This window comes from Ursus arctos, chromosome X (assembly GCF_023065955.2).
Source record: "Ursus arctos isolate Adak ecotype North America chromosome X, UrsArc2.0, whole genome shotgun sequence".
In the NCBI taxonomy this organism is placed as follows: Eukaryota; Metazoa; Chordata; class Mammalia; order Carnivora; family Ursidae; genus Ursus; species Ursus arctos.
The window spans coordinates 17,788,149-17,809,659 of record NC_079873.1 but is presented as its reverse complement, the minus strand read 5'-3'; the positions used below and the strand labels follow the sequence as shown (position 1 = coordinate 17,809,659).

The following is a 21,511-nucleotide window of genomic DNA, read 5'->3' as shown; positions in this document are numbered from 1 at the left end:
AAGCCAGATGCCTTCAGTTCTGCAAAGAAATAAAAAGTCCATCTCGGGTTCCAAAAAGTAAGGCAAATTGCCCTGTGTGAAAAAGCCCTCCGCTTCCATCCCAAATGTGCCGGTAGCTCTGTTATACATCCTGGGAGGGAGGGCTGGCCTTCTGCAAAAGTTGAGAGCAGTGGTTCTCAAAATGTGGTCCACAGACTTCTAGGGATTGCCAAGGCCCTTCCTGAGGATCCTTGAGGTCAAAACTATTTCCACAATAATACAAAGGCGTCATTTGCCTCTTTTACCATTTGACACTGACGATGATGATGCAAAAAGGAAGGGTGCTTAAAAGTGCTGGCATGTTAGCATGAAGCAAGGCAACAGCCCCAAGCTATACTAGTAATCTCTGTATTTTTTACTGTCACTCAGTAAAAAGAAAATGCCAGTTTCACTTGAGAACACCTCTGATTAAGCTCGAAAAATTATTAATGTTAATAAATCTCAACCCTTTAATACACGTCTTCTTCCTATTTGGTGCGACCAAATGGAAAGTACACACGAAGCACTTTTGCTGCATGTTGAATGGCTGTCTCAAGGAAAAGTATTTATGCCATCATTTGAGTTGGAAGGTGAACTATCTGCTTTTTTCCTGGAACATGTTTTCACTTAAAAGAACAACTGACAAACTATGGCCATTCAAACTTGAGTATCTGGCAGACATTTTCTCAAAAATGACCAAAATTAGCCTGTCACTTCAGGAAAAACAATGGACAATTTGTTGCCAATTATAAAATTCAATCTTTTGAATGAAAATTAGAGTTTCTAAAATCTTCTATCTGCCACCATGATCCTGACAGCTTCCCAGTACTAAATAAAGACTTACCTGATGGTGATTAATGTTGAACTTAATTTTTTGGAATTGAATACTGAAATGTGACAAAGTTTGGAAGTTCTGGATAACTCAGTGAACCACTATTTTCCAAATGACCAATGGCTGATGTTATAAAATCATGCGTGATTAAAAGACCCATTTAAAATCAAGACAGTAGTGGATTTCAAAGTAACAGAGTATGAAAACTCTCTGATATGTTTCAGATTCCTTATTGCAACTAACCTTGAAGTAACTGCCATTTGTTGTTGAGTTTTGTTCTAGTTTCAAAGAATAGCCACAATGACCTGAAAGGCTGTTCTAATACCCCCCCACTTTCCAACATTATATCCATATGGGATTTTCTTCTTGTATTTCACCAAACCAAATATCACCAAAGATTAAATGCCAGGGCGCTTGGGTGGTTCACTCAGTTAAGGGTCCAACTCTTGATTTTGGCCCAGATCATGACCTTAGGGTCCTGGGATCCAGCCCTGCATCAGGCTTCCTACTCAGTGGGGAGTTTACTTCTCCCTCTGCCCCTCCCCGTGCTCTCTCGCTCTCTCTCTCTCTCAAATAAATAAATAAATAAATAAATCTTTTTTAAAAATAGATTAAATGCAGAAGCAGGTATGAGAATCCAGCTGTCTTCTATTAAACTAGGCATTGAAGAGATTTGCAAAAATTTATAACAATGCTGCTCTTCTCACTAATGTTTTTTCTTTTAGAAAATAGATTTTTCACAAAAATGTGTTGTTTATGCTGATGTGTAATGGTTCATTATTGTTATTTTAAACTGAAATTATAAATGAAGATTTTAAAGTTTCTCAATAGATACACTGCACATAAGCAAAAGTTCTTTGGGGTCCTCAATAATATTTAAGAGGGGAGAGGAATCCTGAAAGTAAACAAAACGTTGGAGAACTGTTGTTCTAGATGATCTTTCATGAGTTCTCACCCACCCACTCAGAGACTCAGCCTTCCTACCCCCGCCATTCACTGCCCTAAACTCTGTCCCATCCGAACCAAACTACCCAGAAGACCCCAGAACGTCCTCATGTTCAAAACTGGCTGATGGTAGCATGGGAAAGGGAAAGCAGATGGAGATCTCTCAAATGCCGAGCACTATATCATGCACCTAATATGTGGTATTTCACTGAGTCCTCACGAGAGCCCTAAGAGGTGAAAGTAATAATGATATGCCCAAATAATGGGGCAGTGGGACACAGGGGGAGCCAACATTATTTCAAGGGTCAGCAAAACCACAAGCTCACTAAGAATGATCTGTAGACCAAATAAATAAAAACATATTACAAATACCACACTACCAATTTTCAAATATATGTGGGCATTGCATACTTAAATGAAATTTCACTGTGAAGCATTATCAAATTCAAAAAAGCTTCTGGACATTGTGTGTTTTTCTTTTACAATTTCAATCAGTGAATCATGACACATGCGTGGGAGATAAAGACTGTTGACAATGAACAGGAAAACAAAGAGATCCTCATATTTGAAAAATATTGAGAATCACCGCACTGTAATGACACTGAATCCACCACGCAGTCAGTACTTTTGGGACAATGCTAAACTAGTTTGAGTGGTATCCTTACTGCTAAAAGCCTACTTTTTGCCATCAAAGTATTTAAAACTCAAGACAAGGAAGTCAATACACAGATATGAAAGCCAGTAGCCCAGTACAGTACAGGGTTGGATGAGGGTAGTAAACAACAAAAATTCAACCAAGTCAACTTTAAAGATCTAAGTGGCTTTATTAAAGGATTCATGAATCGGGCAGCTTCCCACCTAGCCAGTAGGGGGAGCTCCAAAGGACTAGAGAAAAGGAAAGGATTTTAAAGGTAGAGAGGGAGTGGCGAAAAAGAAATTATTAGCAACAAAAAACCATACATTACCTTGGAATTAACTTAACCAGAGACGTAAAGGACCTGTATTCTGGAAACTATAAATCACTCTTGAAAGATATTGAGGAAGACACAAAAAGATGGAAAAATATTCCATGCTCATGGATCAGAAGAATTAACATAGTTAAAATGTCCATGCTACCCAGAGCAATCTACACTTTCAATGCTATCCCGATCAAAATACCGAGGACATTTTTCAAAGAACTGGAACAAATAGTCCTTAAATTTGTATGGAAGCAGAAAAGGCCACGAATCGCCAAGGAACTGCTGAAAAGGAAAAACAAAGCTGGAGGCATCACAATGCCGGATTTCGAGCTGTACTACAAAGCTGTGATCACAAAGACAGCATGGTACTGGCACAAAAACAAACACATAGACCAATGGAACAGAATAGAGAGCCCAGAAATGGACCCTCGGCTCTTTGGGCAACTCATCTTTGATAAAGCAGGAAAAAAAATCTGGTGGAAAAAAGACAGTCTCTTCAATAAATGGTGCTGGGAAAATTGGACAGCTACATGCAAAAGAATGAAACTTGACCACTCTCTCACACCATACACAAAGATAAACTCCAAATGGATGAAAGACCTCGATGTGAGACAGGAATCCATCAAAATCCTAGAGGAGAACATAGGCAGGAACCTCTCTGACATCGGCCACAGCAACTTTTTTCATGACACATCTCCAAAGGCAAGAGAAACAAAAGAAAAAATGAACTTGTGGGACTTTATCAAGATAAAAAGCTTCTGCACAGCCAAGGAAACAGTCAAAAAAACTAAGAGGCAGCCCACAGAATGGGAGAATATATTTGCAAATGATGCTACAGATAAAAGACTGGTATCCAAGATCTACAAAGAACTTCTCAAACTCAATATGTGAGAAACAAATAAACAAATCATAAAATGGGCAGAAGATATGAACAGACACTTTTCCAATGATGACATACAAATGGCTAACAGACACATGAAAAAATGTTCAAAATCATTAGACATCAGGGAAATTCAAATCAAAACCACACTAAGATACCACCTTATGCCAGTTAGAATGGCAAAAATTGACAAGGCAAGAAACAACAATTGCTGGAGAGGATGTGGAGAAAGGGGATCCCTCCTACATTGTTGGTGGGAATGCAAGTTGGTACAGCCACTCTGGAAAACAGTGTGGAGGTCCCTTAAAAAGTTAATTGAGGGGCACCTGGGTGGCACAGCGGTTAAGCGTCTGCCTTCGGCTCAGGGCGTGATCCTGGCGTTCTGGGATCGAGCCCCACATCAGGCTCCTCTGCTGTGAGCCTGCTTCTTCCTCTCCTACTCCCCCTGCTTGTGTTCCCTCTCTCACTGGCTGTCTCTGTCTCTGTTGAATAAATAAATAAAATCTTTAAAAAAAAAAAAGTTAATTGAGCTACTCTATGACCTGCCATTGCACTACTGGGTATTTACCCCAAAGATACAGACGTAGTGAAGAGAAGGGCCATATGCACCCCAACGTTCATAGCAGCATTGGCCACAATAGCTAAATCGTGGAAGGAGCCGAGATGCCCTTCAAAAGATGACTGGATTAAGAAGTTGTGGTCCATATATACAATGGAATATTACTCAGCTATCAGAAGGAACGAGTTCTCAACACTTGCTGCAACATGGATGGCACTGGAGGAGATAATGCTAAGTGAAATAAGTCAAGCAGAGAAAGACAATTATCATATGGTTTCTCTCATCTATGGAACATAAGAACTAGGAAGATCGGTAGGGGAAGAAAAGGATAGAGAAAGGGGGGGTAATCAGAAGGGGGAATGAAGCATGAGAGACTATGGACTATGAGAAACAAACTGAGGGCTTCAGAGGGGAGGGTGTGGGGGAATGGGATAGACTGGTCATGGGTAGTAAGGAGGGCACATATTGCATGGTGCACTGGGTGTTATACGCAACTAATGAATCATCGAACTTTACATCAAAAACCAGGGATGTACTATATGGTGACTAACATAATATAATAAAAAAACATTTAAAAAAATTAAAAATAAATAAATAAATAAATAAATAAATAAATAAATAAATAAGAAATCATTAGCAAAGAATCCATTGTTTTAGGCAAGGTTGCCCTCCTAAGGGGAACTGAAGGGGTCTAGCGGTAAAGTTCCTAGTGCTGATCAGGAAATTCCCATGTTGACTGGTTAAAGGTGACATTCCTAGGGGCTTGAAATGTAGTTAGGTTAGGCGTTGAGTCTCACTTTGAGACCTGGGGCCTTAACATAAGTGATATCATTTGGGGCCTGTGGTTTTCTTTTTAACTAGGGAAATAGACAGAAAGTGCTCTAAGAGTTCTGGGTATGTAGAAAACTTCTAGTCAAGAGAATTTTGGATGAACGAAGATTGGATCTGCATCTTTAAAGATAGAATTTAACTGTCCTTCCAAGTCAAGGGAACAGAATAGACAAAAACAAATGTGGAGAGTCCACGTGTTCAAGGGCAAGATGTTCAACTCAATAGAGGGCTCATACAAAGAAGCAATGGGAGATACAGTTGGGAAAGGTAGTTTAGCGCCAAATGTTAGAGGGTTTGGATGGACAAAAGAGGGGTATAAACTTATCTCTATAGGCAATTCAGAATCATCGAGTAAAGATATAAAAGAAAAGGAGCAGAACATAATGTAGATTGGCAAACTGGAAGAGGCATCAGAAAGTCTTATTAGGAAGCAAGTTATAGCTCAGAACTGAGACTGTTCAAGTCAGAGTAGGTAAATAGAAGGCAAAAGGAACAAGCACGAGGGAGACATTGAAAGGCCACAGTTTGGTGACTAATTTAATGGGAGCAGGCAATGGAGAGAAGGGAAACAGAGGACTTGGAAGTTTTCAAGTCCAAAAGACTATCACGTGGTACAATTAGAGAAGACCCAATTAGCCTGAAGCACATATGCTTACTCAACATCCTCCCAAGTTTGGTCCTGGCCCACCAGAAGGTCTGAGGTCTATGTTTAGTAACATGGAAGAATTCTGCCTTAGTCTTAAAAGGTAACGAGAATTGTTTCCTGAACTCACTACTAATCAATTCATCAGCTATTTGGGAGGTCCCTGCTCCTCCCCACCCTGTGACAGTAAGATGAATTTATGTTAAAGGCTGTATCTGCCCACTCATTACCCAGGCCCACAACCAGACTGCTCCCTTCACTGAGCAGTTCTGATGGGTTCTCCCTGGACTCCAGGACCATCAAGGCCTTTGGACTTGGCTTTGTTTTTGTGAGGATGCTACCTGGGATTGGGGGCCTTACTTTTGTACTGATATCTTGGCCTTCTGGCCCATGACTCAATTGTACTTGGCTTTACTCCACAGCTGTGGATAAGAGGCACCTGCCTCAACTCCCTCTGCTGCTTTCCCAGACTCTCTTTAACTCTACATTTCCCTCTAGCCATGGATTGGAGAGCAAGATTAGCTGGGGGTTTTGCATAGTACTAGGTCCGGTTCTGAATGGTGTTTGGCTAGAGTTAAAAGGGAGAGGATCATAGAAATGTCAAGAAGGAGAATGACGAGGAAGAAGCTCAAGATGAACACTTTCAGGGGCGCCTGGGTGGCTCAGTCATTAAGCGTCTGCCTTTGGCTCAGGGCATGATTCCAGCGTTATGGGATGGAGCCCCACATCAGGCTCCTCTGCTGGGAGCCTGCTTCTTCCTCTCCCACTCCCCCTGCTTGTGCTCCCTCTCTCGCTGGCTGTCTCTCTCTCTAATAAATAAATAAAATCTTTAAAAAAAAAAATCTCCACCCTGAACACTTTCAGGGTGGAGAAAGGGAAGGAGGATGGCACGATGACGAGATAGCACAGAAAGAGCTCTGTTGGAGAGAGGAAACCTGGCTGTCCTCCCATCTGGCCAAGGGCAGATCAAGCGCTTTGTTACAGCATGAGAGATTTAGAGAAGGTAAAAGAATTCCTTGGACAAACGAAGAAATGGGTTTCAGAGGGCTTTTGTGTAATTACCTTCGCAGGAGATGGCTAAGAATAGCATGGCTCCTCTGGCAGCTAGAAGGTGAAGGGGCCTTTTCTTGCTGTCCCTTCTGTAACTCCCCTCTTCTTTTACTGTAGGGATAGAAATTTTCGCACTCTGTTTAGGTCCCCATGGAAAAGCTCTGAACCTTTCTCCAGAGAAAAGGCTCTTGGCCAATTCCTGATATTTTTAGAATAAAATCAGCTAGTAAAGCTGTCGCCCCAGTGGTCACGAGGGCACTGCAATGGTGATAATTCCAAAAGCAATAGAGGCAATTTCGGACTAAATGATATCCTAGGCAGACTAAAAATTGTTTCTTTAACTGAAGGATTGCATGGCTGGGTTTTAATTAGAATGGATTAATACAGTGTTCCCGTTTATAAAAACCAAAATTGAAAGGAAGGAAGTGCAACGAGGCAATTAAAGTAAGGAAAATATCACCCAGACCCTCTCCCACCCAAACATCACCCTTAAGAAAGAGAGGGAAAATTAAATTAAAAGTTACGTTATTCTTTCTATACCTAGATAATCTCTATATATCTAAAATCTCAGGGCTATCACATATTTACATAAGTTTCAAGTCTATGTGTATATATGTGTGTGTGTGTGTGTATTTATATAGACGTGTATGTTGAGTCATACTTTTTTACACCTCTATAATCATACAAACACATGCATAGATTGTTTTTACAATAGTACATGACAGTGTCTATAGGTACCACATGTTTTCTAGTTCTAGAACAGCATTAACAGAGGGCTTCTTGGGTCAATTACCTCCCCCCCCCAACTGACTCATTTGGCCAATCCAAGAAGTGTACATGTTAGTGCAGATGACCCACATGATCCTCCAATGAAAAAAATATGAAATGTGTCACTGAGTGTTCATTTATTTAAAGATTTTACTTGTTTATTTGAGAGAGAGAGCACACAAACGGGTAGAGGGAGAGGAGAGAATCTCCAGCAGACTCCCTGCTGAGCACGGAGCCCAATTTGGGGCTTGACCCCAGGGCCTGGAGGATCATGACCTGAGCCGAAGGCAGATGCTTAACCAACTGAGCCACCCAGGCGCCCCAATGAGTGTTCATTCTAAGAAGCAATGGGAAGTACTTGACAAACTTTCTCTTGTTTGTCACAGCAGTGTCCTTTGACCTACGCAATCGCAGAACAGTGTTAAGGGGGAATAGAAAGACAGGAAGCAGGCTAGATGTGTTTCATCATTTATCAAATTAAAGGTTCTACCATATTTTTTTATTAAAAAAATAAAGTACCATGCCCACATGTAGATTCCAAACCCATCTACTACCAAGTCCATTCAGAGAAATTCTCATACCTGCCCCCACCTCCCCACCCTATGCCACCAACATGTCCTATCTCCTGCAGATTACTGCAGGGAACTCTTAACTGGTGCCCCAGGTTTCAGGCTTATCCTTCGCCAAGTGTTCTCCATACGACCACCAGCTTACTCTTCATTAAACAGAAATCCATTTATGTCACTGGTTTGATTTAAATTGTTAAGTGGCTTCCAAATGCCTACCGGATCAAATCCAAACTCAGCAGCCTAACCCTCCAAGGCCCTTCTCCATCTGGCCTCTGCCAAGCTATTTTGTTTATCACTAACCCCTCCTTGGCCACTCTTCAAGCTCCAGCCTTAGCAAGCCATTTCCAGCCCCTCCCAATGGGTTCTATTTTCCCCCACCACATCTTCCTGCTTTCCAGCAGCCGGGCCTTTCTGCCTGGAACTCTCTTCTCTGTGCTTGCTCCCTGTCTCTGGTGGATGCTACAAAAAATCAAGTCCAGCTTTATCTCTTCCAAGAAGTCTTCCCAAACAGACCCCACACCCAGTCTAGTGTCTTGCCTGTGTTCCTGTAACAAGTGCAGAATTACCCAAGAGTATCAGCAAAAGAAGAACTCAAAAAATGGGCGGAGAAAAGATTTTTGAAGGAGTTTGATATTATTTCCTTCAAAAAAATCAAAGTAGCTATCGTAGGGAAAAACTCTGAACTTCTGTGGACTTCCCTGTATTTTTTTTTACTGTTATTTTTTTAAAGATTTTATTTATTTATTCGAGAGAAAGAAAGGGTGAAAGAGAGCACACAAGCAGGGAGGGGAAGGGCCGAGGCAGAGGGAGATGCAGACTCCCCACTGAGCAAGGAGCCCTACTTGGGGCTCGATCCCAGGACCCCTGGGATCATGACCTGAGCTGAAGACAGACACTTAACTGACTGAGCCACCATGGTGCCCTTTTATTGTTATTTTTAATTTTATAGTGAAATATTCATATATAGAAGTACGCAAGTCATTAGCATAAATAGCATCCAGATCAAGAAACCTAATATTACCAATACCTCAAAAGCCCCCTTTCTGGGAACTTTCAGTCACTAACCCTCAAAGGACAACCTTTCCCTTGAGTTAGCACAGGCTAGTTTTACGTATTTATATGTTTCAAATAAATGGAATCATAAAGTAAGTTTTCTTTTGTGTTTAGATCTTTTGTTCAAATTATGTTTCTGATGACCACTCCTTTGTACGTAGCTGTCTGTTCATTCTTGTTATTATAGACTAATACTCAGTTCCTTACTGGCTACACTGATGATGGGCATCTGCAGAGCTTCCAGTTTGGGATTATTACAAAGAGTACTTTTATGAACATTCTTCTACATGTCTTTTGGTGAACACATGTGTGCCCTTCTACTGGATATACATTAGGTTTGTCAATATGAAATTGCCAATATTCGACCATTTTCCACCTACTGAGATGTCAGCTTAATACCCAGCGGTGAAGTTGCTGGGTCACAGGATACACGTCTATTTAGCCTTGGAAGATATCACCTAACAGTTTCCCAAAGTGGCCGTGTCAATTCGTAATCTCACTAGCAGTATATGAGAGTTCTGCTTGTCTAAATCCTTTTTTATTTTAGCCACCCTACAGAAAGGGGTATATAAATGAATCCTATTGTGGTTTTAGTTTGCATTTCCTTAAAGACTAGTGACATTAAGCACCTTTTCATATATCTGTTGGCAATTTGGATATCCTCTTTCGTGAACAAGTTCGTTATCTGCCCAATTTCCTACTGAGTTGTCTGCCTTACTCATTTCTTATTATTATTTTGATTTCACAGCTGAGGGCATTGTAATTATTTCATCGCTGAGCTCTATAAATAGTTTTATCCAGTCCTGTTCCCAAAGAACCCTGCGTTCACCTCTATTCTATGATATATTACACTGTTGAAATTGTTATTTACATATCTACTTTTCCTGGTGAATTATAAAGTAATTTTTTAAATTGTTAAATAATTGGGAGCTAGAACTCTTATTCATCATTGTATTCCCAGCCCTAGAACGTATCTAGCAAGCAGTTCAATAGTTCAATAAATATTTATTCTGTTAACTAATATGCTTTTAACATTGTATTCTTCCTAAATTTGTGTTAACTTTTTTTAATACTCCTTTGTATAAAGCAAGGCAAATTGTATGAAGTAGAGCATTATGCCTGTCTCTGCTACCTTACGGAAGAACACTACTAGTTGCAAAAGAACAAAAATAACAATCAGAGCATAGCAGAATTTTTTGTTTAAATAACTAACTATAAATAATAAGCAATAAAAATCTCATATAACTGAAAAGAAAAAATCAAGATCTTAAGAGCTTAATAGACAAAGGGCATTGATATGTGGGTAATTTACATCAAGAGAAGTAAAAAAAACAAAAAGCTAATTAGTAAAATTAAACAACCAGTCACACTTTCATATATTTGATAGGTGTAAAATATTAGTTTGGTTGAAATTAATAACACCTAGAGCTGGTCACATTACTAAGTGGGGCACCTTCTCATATTATTCTTCATTATGCTTGATATTATCATTGTTGGCTTACACATCTACCAGAAAAGGGCAGGACCCTTTTCTGATCCAGCCCTGTTGTAAAATGATGTATGTACCCTCATACATACAACCTTGTTAACAAGCAATTTGTCATTATATTTTCAAAGCTTATACAGGCCCCCTTTGATCAAGTAAATTCACTCTGAAGTATTATGGAAAAATCAAGAGGAAAGGGAAAAACTCTATACGTTATTTATCTCTGTATTATTTACAATAGTTAAAAATGAAATCAATAATAAGTTTTTTACAATAAAGAAATGACTGAATAAAATATGCCATAGAAACTCTAAAGAATATTACACTGCCATTGAAATGGAAGATCATGAAGCATCATGGATACCTGCCAATAGTATTAAATGAAAAAACCATGTAAAATCATTATGCTCTAAAATTACACCATGTAATCTTGCATGGAGCAAGTAAGCAGCATGGAAAAAGACCCATACAAAAGAAATAATTGGAAATTTTAAGATAGCAAGATTATGAAGGAGTTTTTTTCTTAAATTTTGTTACTGATCCTTTGGTCCCTACTTCCCCGAGACTCTCCTGGACATGGCCGCCATGCTTTCTCACCTGGATACTGCAACAGCCTCCTGACCAGTCTTCCTGCTTCTTCCCTTGTCCATCCACAGTCCATTCTCAACACGGCCGGAATCGCCCTAGAAATCATGAGTCAGATCTTGTCACTTTTTTGCTCAAAAGCCTCCATTCTTCCCATCTCACACAGAAGGAAGACGGGAATTCTTACAATGGCCTACATGACCATCAACAATCTGAATGCCCGTTTTCATTCTGACATCAACCTGTTCTCCACTCTTCCTCACCCCACTCTGCTCTAGCCACACTAGCCTCTTTCTTCTTCCTCAACACCTAATGGACACTCCTATCTGAATATTGGGAAGTTTTATTTTGTGCAGAAGTCAATTCTACTTTTTCATAGTTATTTTAATGAAACAAGCATCATGAACATTTGGTATTTTCCATTTCTCCTGAAGACGTGTAACTTAGTCTTTGGAGAATTCATTTGAGATGAGAGGAATGTATCTCTGTCCACCTTCCAGAATTGTCTAGGAATATGTCTAGGAGAATGCTAGAGTGGATCTGTCACGAATGCTCCAGAGGAAATTTTTACTTACCAATAGGGCCAAGAAAGAAAGAAAGAAAACGAGTATGTGTGTTGAGGGAGGAGAGTGGGAGAGGGAAGAAGGAAGGAAACTGGCAAGCGCAGTTAGATCTAGGGTGGTGTAATCTAGGTGAGGTGATGGAAGGTAAGGTGAGGGGCTCTAACTACGCTGGGGTCATATGAAAGACATGCAAAAACCATTTCAGGCAAACCAGTAAAGGCCCTGAAACTAAGAAGGTAGGAGAAAGCTTAGTAAATTTGAGAAATGTAAAGAAGACAAGTGTAACTAGGAAAAAAGCAACAGAGACAGGACAATGGAGAAATGGAGAGCCAGGTCACCCAGGGCCTTTAGGTCAGCATAAGTTGTTTGGACTTTATTGTAAATGCTATGGAGAAATCACTGAAGGGTTTTAAAACATAGGAATGAAAATGCTGTTATTGCAGTATTGTTTGTGAAGTTTGGGGTTAAGGTCACCAAAGCCCCGGATTAAGCAAAATGCAATATGACAGCTAGCACTGTGCCTCATGTGTGGTAGGCAGAAGTTAAATGGTAGTCGGTTTTTCTTTCTTATTCTACAGTAAATATTATTTTGTACATATCACCAATGAACCTGGGTGAGGGAGCACCTTCATTATTGCTAGTATTTGTAGAGTGGGTTTAATAGGCTGAAGGCTTTAAAATGGTTTTATTCAATGCTTACAATAAAATTGAGGCATTGAGCCTTCAGTTCCTAAAGAACCATTTATGCTTAAAAAGGCTTTTGATTGATTTCTTCCCAACAAGCTATGTGCATTAACTCCAACTCAGTCTGCACCAAGCCTGTGTTTGTGCAAATGAGAGTTGAAATGTGAATCTCCAAGGACTGAGCTTGGTCCTTGTTGATAAGTAAAAATTTCCTCTGGAGCATTCGTGACAGATCCACTCTAGCATTCTCCTAGACATATTCCTAGGCAACTCTGGAAGGTGGACAGAGATACATTCCTCTCATCTCAAATGAATTCTCCAAAGACTAAGTTATATGTCTTCAGGAGAAATGGAAAATACCAAATGTTCATGATGCTTGTTTTATTAAAATAACTGTGAAAAAGTAGAATTGGCTTCTGCATAAAACAAAACCTCCCAATGTTTAGCAGTTTAAAGGAAACTTTAGGCTCTTTAGTTACAGATATTGCTGGGTAAAGACAATAATTCAGTATAGAACTATATCTGTAGCAGCATTCCTTCCAAAATAAATTTTTGTTCTATTTTCCCATTAGAAAACAAAATGTAGACTTTCAGTTACTCAGATATCGATCTACACTCCCTCTCACAAAAAAAGACACTAAAAATATAAAAAAGGTATAAGCCCACATGGGCAAAAATAATAGAACCCCCCCCCCAAAAGCAAGTTAAAGCAGCCTGTGGAATACCACAGGCCTCAAGCCTTGGAAGCTCCAAATCACAGTGAACGTCAGTTAGGCAAGACAGGGTTAAAAATAACGTGATTGCCTGAAAGTCTGTAACTGCAGGCACATGCCCTCAACTACCCACAGGCAGGGTCACAAACTCTGGAGAAAGTGACCAGTAGACATTCTGGTGTTAGAAGACTGAACAGAGAGAGCACGGGCAGTCATAGGACTGAACACAGGTGCATTTAGGGGGAATCTATCCACTGAAATAGGGGGATAGCTCAGCCCAGAAATCCAGGACTTAGGGTCATCAAAGCTCTATGTCTGCCCAAGGGAGTACGTGGATAAAATTGAATTTAAATCTGGCCCCGTTGCTTGCTAGCTAAATATAATCAAGGGCAAGTCATTAACTTCTGGGTTCCCTTACCTATTAAATGGGGATAATAGGTATCTGAATGATTGGAATGATTAGAAAATGAAAATAAATAAAGCATTTGGTGCACACCTGGCACATGGGACATATTCACTGAATGGTAGCTGACATCATCAGTGAAGAGCAGGTTGTAGAGAGCTTTCTGGAGGCCCCGGGATGGAACTACCATCAAGTACAATTACCTGTAAATGGACTCTTTTCTTCACGTTATTTTCTAACAGATGACTCTGGAACAAAATGTGAATTCTTCAGTAAGTCACAAGGCAAGATCAGGTTTGTGAACATTGTTCCATATGCCCAGGAGACCACTGGAGAATGGACTTTGAAGTCAGACAAAATTGACTTAATTCCTGGCTCCTCTAATTACTAATGCAGTGAGTCACGTAAGGATTCCTCCCCTGTGAAGAAGAAACAGCAACAGTTCTTTGCAAGATTGTTGTGAGGATTGGCTGTCAAGCATGTAAGACCCTAGCAGAGGGCCTACGACCTGGTGGGTCTCCAGAAATGGAAGCTATTTTCATCATGATCATTATTAGGCCAAAAAACAAAATCATTTACAAATGTCAATTGAAAATCTGGTCAATTTTAAAATAAGTTTGCTTGGGCTTATTTTTTTTCATTCATCAAATGTCAATGGGCTGAGAGGACTGTGCAACTGTAAGCAAGGTACCGATTCCACTGACTGCTAAATCAGTTTGGAAATTGCCAGAGTGTACTTCTAGATAGTAAACTATACATCTCTTCTTGCCTAGGACACCTGCAGACATTTCAGCCCACCTGCCAGCATAAAGGATGCTCAATATTTTAGGTAGCTTTTATATGGGGGATTGTAACTTAATCACTAAGTTCTTCATTCTCTGTAAAATGGATCTCAAGCCAGACTTAATGCAAACAGTACTTCTATGATTGTAGATGAGAACTCATCTTTGCTTCTTGGTCTCTGAGCCTCAATTTGTCTTTCAAGTGGAGAAAGCATAAAATAAGAATATGAGGAGTAATTTCTCATTTCATAATGGAGAAGTAAAAACAATTTTCATCTAAATTTTCTAAAAATACTAGAAGATATAGCACAAGATTTTATTTCATAGGATATTTTATTTACTGTCTCAATGGGATATATTTTAAAAGCTTAGAACATATTGTATATCTATATCATAGCCACACAATCTTATATTCCGTTATCTTCCTAATTGAGGCAATTAACAAAACAAAATGCACATCTAAATGAAACATGTATCTAAACCATTTAGAAATAATTAAAATTATAGATCAGGTTTTCTTTCACTGATCACAAATTATGGTAATGCTTTTGTGGTGCTCATTTCCGGGCTCACTTTGGTGTGTTTATTAAAGCACGGTATTGTCAGATCACAGGGAGTATCTCATTTTAATTTTCATATCTCCAATTCTAAAGGGGATTAAATTATCCAATTAAGCTGTTAATTAAAAAGACTCCTACAGAATAAACTGCAGGCTACCAATGGCATTTTAAATTTTTCATTGTGCTGTGCCCAAAAGCAATTTCCCAGAATTCAGATGACCTCAAAGTTACTGTCCCACATTTCACTTTAGAAGGTGTGACTGGGATTGCCAGCTGGTAGCCAAACCCGTTTCCTCTTCTTTCTGGGCACACAGCTGGACTATATATCCCAGCCTCCCCTTCGGTTAGGCTTAGCCATATCACTGAGCTCTAGCCAATGGAACAGGAGCAGAAGTGACAGAGATAGTTCCTGGAACCAGACCAAACCTTCCACTCAGTATCTTCCGTGGCCTCTTCCCCTCCACCAGCTTCTTGTAAGATAAGCATGTATTAAATCATGTTGAAAATGGCTGAATCAGAACGTGGAAGGAACCTGGGTCCCTAAATCACCAACTGGAAGAGAGAGGCTCACTGACCATTAATACCTATTTTGTATGCAATGAAAACAAGAAATAAACTTAAATTGGATTAAACCATTAAGATAATGTTTCAACAGCTAGTGTGATCTTAATTTTAAAAAAAATGAACTTGAGGGACATGTAAATACCTTAGACCTAACTGGAAACATTCTCCTCCTTCAAATTTTGATCAGGTCCACTTAGATATGTATCTAACAATTGAATAAGACTCAATACATCTTGGGTCTCATAAAATCTATCATACAGACCATAGCATGAGAAATTCTAGACTCCTTGCCTCCATTCCCCCAAGGCCCCTCCTTCCTGTCCATGCCCCAGAGATCACTCATCAACTATCATTTCTATGAATCTTTCCTTCTGCCATGAACCCATACACAAGAATTCTTATTTCAAGGATCAACTCAGAAACTAGAGCAAACGCTCTAAGAGGGCCACACTCAGCCACTTATTACCCACCAATTCTGTCACCTGTCTGATACCTATCTCCTGTACATAGTTCCTATAGCACACCTACTATAAACCAGTGCTTTTCCAGATCTTAGCACATTACCAGCACCAGAAAGATGTTTAAGATAATCAACAAGGGGCTCTTCTTGCCCTACCAGCCTAACCTCAAAACACCCCCCATAGAGTAGCACGGATTCTGTGATCCGCCTCTAGATTTGTCTGGACTCAGGCAAGACAGACAGGCTTGCATTGTCCTGCATCACTTATTGTCCAAAAGTCACCAGGGGATACAAAATCCCAGGCACTTCCAGTTCTCTAAGTGTGCATGGGGCAGAGGCTCCAGTAGCATGAGTGCAGCTCCCCTAGAGAGCCCAGCCACTAAGAAAGAAAAGCACACAGCAGGTGAGGTTATAATGCCCAGGGAAGGGGACTTGCTGGGATTTGGGCAGAGAGAGAACACTGACAGCGTCCACCAAAGGAGAGCTGAGTAATTCCTTTTCTGTGCACCAAACCATAACCTGATGTCCTTGAATATCACCACACCCACCACAAAGCAGGATGATTCTAACAGTTTACGGATCTGTCTCCCACGTAAGACCAGACTGTTCAGAGGCCCAAGAACAGCATATAATCTGCCTAAATACAGCTAATTCTACAATATAAATAGAATAGGTATTCAGTGATGGTGTGCCTAGTGACTATAAATGGACTAGATCATTAAAGAAAGGTGAGGGCGCATAGAGATTCTTTGGTCTGATACTAACTGTCATGTTCATTGTCACTTTGGTAAGACCAGCCCTATTGTGGCTGATAACTCCCTCAGAAGCCTCCTTTTTCCTCAATAGGAATATTATTGCATAAGCAATAAACCACATCTGCTGACTTATATTCTGGAAGAAAATACAATGACCACCTTGCAAATCTCTCATCGTCTACAAAGTTACTGCATTCAAATCCCACTTTCCTAAACCAAGAAACCTAGTCTACTAGGGTGCTTTGTGTCCTTTTTGGGCAAACAGTACTGTCTAAAACAGAACTGAGTATGTTAACAGATACAATAGATTATAATATTTTTTAAAAGAGAGGAAACATACATACACACAAACACACATATAAATAAAAAGAGAGGAAACAGAAAATCTTCAACTTTTTATTGTCCTTAAAATGACGGTTCACATCGTTCTACAAGTAAGAGAAGAAAATACAATGACCATTTAGATATAAAACACATAATGCAGGAACACCTTTCTTCAAACCAGTGGGGGCACTGCCACTGGCGATGAGAATGTTGCTGCATAAAACAATCATATTCTTCCTTAACTTAATATGCAACTGAGACGGTATGTTAAAAATATCAAGGAAGAAGCCGATCAAATGCTAAGTGATTATAGAAATACTAAGATAAATGTATTTAGAAATGGCGTAATCTAAGGGATGAAGGTTAATGCAGAGGTCAGCAGCCCACAGAACAAAGACTCTGCCTTTCCTGATTCTGGGATACTGGACAAAGCAATTTCAAACCTCTCTCCACTTCTCTGGCATGAGCATAAGCCGTGTGGCAAGCCATCATTCCTTGTTGCTTTTTAGCGATGCTCCAGGGCTAAAGAAGATAAAATTTATGTGCTATGCTTTAAGCTCCATTGAGGAAAGGCACTGAATAAACTTCAGGATAATTTACGAATCCTGAGCTTGCATCAGTCATGTCCGAGTCCATCTCATAAAAGGAAAAAAAATGGAAATAGGAGGCCAGTGCTGTGTGGCTGGTGAAAAGCTGAACAAACTTTGGGCAATGGTGATAAGCTCAAATAATACCACTTTATATACATAAAATCCTTGACTAATCTGGGAGAATTTTCAAAAAAAAAAAAAAAACCTAACTCCTTCCAACACCCAGACAATAGTCCATTGGCAGAACATCTGGTACATGAATCAGAAAAGTATGTGGTGGCAGTCCTAATCTGTGATCCAATATCTAATTTCCTTTTGACTTACCATAATTATTTTTGTAAAACTTTATGGCTCTACTCCAGCGGATGTGCTCAGCAAGGATTGCCCAAATCCTGTCTTCTCTTCAGCAACACATTCTTAGGCCAGCTTCTCCCTACCTTTTTACCTTTCCTTCCACTTGCGTTTTACCTTCTTCCCTCTACCACTTACTCAGTGTCTCTTCCTTTAGCGATCTGTATTGAAGAAAAGGAACAGCGAGAGCATCGTCTGAAAATTTAAACATGAGCGTGTATTTGGAAATCCAATCCTACTGGAAACTTGTTCTAGCTAGTAGTGATGATTTGGTATCGCTGCTTTGGGTTTATTTTGTTTTAATGATTGTATCTACAGCTTTCAGGATAAGTGAATTACATCAAGGAAAGTTAATCAGGACAAGGCAGCACATGATTTAGAAAGTGTAGGGCTCCAGCTGGTCATCAACCAGCTGTCCTCAACCAACAACTGACTGACTGATGCCCATTTCCAAAGTCTTAACCCTATGCTTTTATCAAACACTTTCTCTGACCTGCAGGAATGTGTTTATTATGGAGTTTAAAAAGAGAAATCTAGAAGGAACATGCTATTCATAAAAGCATAAGAAATGGGTTTTAAATATCCAAGTACAAGGATAAAACAAGGAGTATCTTGTCTGTCTAAACCAAGTCAGAATGATTCCTCCAGAGAAAAGGCATGTACACTCCCAGCAGCCTTAACCTAATTCCCCTTGTTTTTAAAAATATGAACTAAGGTCACATTATGCCTTAGTTAAAAGGAGGAAAAAGTAACTGCCCTTCAAAAGTTTATTCATTTGGAGAGGAGGAGGTCAAGGGGAAAATCACTCTCCTCTAAAGCAGTGTAACTGTTTTCCTCATGATGGTGCCCTGGCATTTTTCTCCCTTCAGAAGTTCCCACAGTTACAAAAAGACACGGCATGCACTTACATTTAAAAAATAAAAAAGGACAACAAATGACAGGGGTGCAAAATGGCCTCCTAGAGTTAGTCTGAATTCGTCCTTTTGCTTTTGAGATGTTCCTGTTGGCCAAAACCACATACACAATGAACAACGCAAAGGGAGGATAGTTATTTAAGAAACTGGAAATGCCAGGTAACCACTTTAAGGCCATTACGATTTTGTCCTACACACAGACTAACAGACGGAGGAGTTCACTTGAAAGCATAAAGTTCTGAGGATCAAAAACTTAGTCCTGCTCTTCCTTACAGACTCTTTAGAAGGCTGGGACAGTGAAAATTATGTTTCTTTGGACTATGCAGGGAATTCTAAATTTAATCAATAGATTCTAAAACGTCTTCGATCAAGAAATTTTTCAAAAAGCTTTTTCAAAGAGAGGTAACATTAACTGAGCCAAAACACAAGGGTACTTTGCACCCACCTCAATGTGGTATTTGTTCCTTTGCCCTAGAGGGGAATGAAAGCCATACGTTCCTAATGGAGAATCAGAAAATCATTATCTCAATGCCTGCTCATTTCAGAAACAGAAGAATGCACATATATGAGGGTAACAAGACAAATAAGAATTGGATTAAAGAAAAGTGTCTGGCAGACAGACATAATCACTCAGGCTTGGGCAAAAGAGATCAAATGGTAGTGATTTCATCTCCTTGTGTCCCTACTGTTGCGCAATGACAAGTTTTGACTTCTTCTGGGCCTTAAAGACACATCCTTTTTTCTTTTTTCCATTTGATAAACTGAAATCCTTTCTCAAGTAGCCTTTCGGCCAGCTTTGTCCATACTCACTTGAACAGGGCAATCAGCTACGTCAGATAGAAGCTGTGAGACGCGTTTTCATCCCAACAGACTTCCAAACGGAAGGTAAAAATTTCAGCAAAAATGGTAAAATGAAGCTCCACCACATTTCTAACTTAACTACCATAGAGTTAATAAACGCTGTGGATGACGATACATAAAACCTAGCACCATGTTCTATAGAGCAGTAAGACCTACCAGGTATTCCAGGAACATGTCCTCATCATTGAGGGTTACACATTTAATAGACCGAATTTTTGTATGGATACATTCTGCTTAGGCCCCCGACGAAGCTGTGGCTTAAAACAGTATGTACCACCTAGCTGTTTACACACTAAAAATGGACAAGAGCAACAATTCAGCAGATGATGTTTTAACAAAAGTAGCCTAGAGATTTATTTTTGTTAGTTTGGCTTTGTAAAGACACATACTTGGATCCCTTGTTGTATTCCATTTTTTGAGCCCTACAATTTGAATATACTGTTTAGATCCAACCAACACCCAAATAAGGAAGATGCACTAAAAATAGGAGTCCTGGGCAGGATGGGGGAATACAGGCTAAAAGCAGTGGCGATGAGCGTTCTGTGTGGCCTCTGCTGGCACTGCGTGGCTCTCGGGACAGCATAAACCAGCAGTCGGGCTACCAGAGTCGGCAGGAGTCCAGGCCTCTGTTCATGGTGGAATTCGATGGACAGTTAAAGGCTTTCTGGAATTCTTCGAAGTTGCTAACTGCACCATTGACCCTGGAAAAGATATGTCACAGTTCATGTCATTTAATTCTTCCATCTTAACAGGTTCTAGATAAAACTGTAGCAGCGTATCACTCACAGGGATGTTGCATTCGTTTCATCTGTGTACAGGGGAGATGACTGAAGCCCAAAAGGGAGAAGTAAATTTCCAAAGAAATTCACAGAGCTGAGACTAGAACCAGCACCTCCTGAATGCCAGGCAAATGCTCTTATTAATCTTCCCAATACCCTCAAGTTCCTATTAACTGTAGGATTTACAATTCTTATAAATCGTGTATACGACTGTATAGTCCTATAAATTTACAGATTCCTAGAAATTATTAGATTTACCAATACTCAGGCTTTCTATTTTTTAACTTTTATGGAAGGTAGAACTGATATAAAGTGCACACACCTGAAATGTAAAGCTCATTGATTTTGTTCATGTGTATATGCCCATGTTACTACCACCCAGAACAAGATATGGGATATTTCCAGCACCTAGAAGACTCCATTGTGTGCCCTACCAGTGGAACTTCCAAGGATAACTACTAGTCTGACCTCTATCACCATAGATTAGTTTTGCCTGTTTTTGAACTTCATACGAATGGAAACACACTGTCTGCACTCTATTGTTCCTGGCTTCTTTCACTCAATATTATGTCTGTAAGATTCGCCCATGTCGTTGCTGCCTCAGACCTCATCCGATCTACAAAAACACTTCCACTTAATTCCGAGTATGTCTGAAGGTTCCTATTTACCTAGAATTTGGTCCGTGCAACAAACGAATGAACGGTGTCTACTCGTTATTGAAAAGGAGTTTTACTGGAGTTAGTTCCAAAATCTGGTGTCCTTGCAAGTTCCCTGACTGCAGTAAAGACTGTGGGTTCCTACTCAGCACTTTGGCTGGCAGTGGTGTTTCCACTGTGTGATTTCTGCTGTACTCAAAATCTATAGTTACCGCAGACATCACTAACAAGCCAGCAAAAACTGCCCCCTCATCTATTTCTTACTCAACTACATGTTCAAAGGGTTGACTAGAGAGACTCAGCATTCTTAGTCACTATTTCTTCCCTAATGATTTTGTCACCTATGGGCATGTGAAGGAATATACTGGCCTGTA

At 39.9% G+C, this 21,511-nt stretch overlaps 1 protein-coding gene across 2 annotated transcripts in view; it reads right to left on the bottom strand.

Moving 5' to 3' along the window:
* Window positions 1–17,045: 17,045 nt before the first annotated feature.
* Window positions 17,046–21,511, bottom strand: part of PHEX (phosphate regulating endopeptidase X-linked) — a 207,032-nt gene continuing 202,566 nt past the window's right edge. For both annotated transcript variants that reach the window (XM_048213359.2, XM_048213360.2), the window contains one exon: window positions 17,046–20,403. In XM_048213359.2, coding sequence (XP_048069316.1) covers window positions 20,301–20,403 — 103 coding nt within the window. In that variant the 3' untranslated portion in view covers window positions 17,046–20,300. The remainder of the gene's footprint in view (window positions 20,404–21,511) is intronic.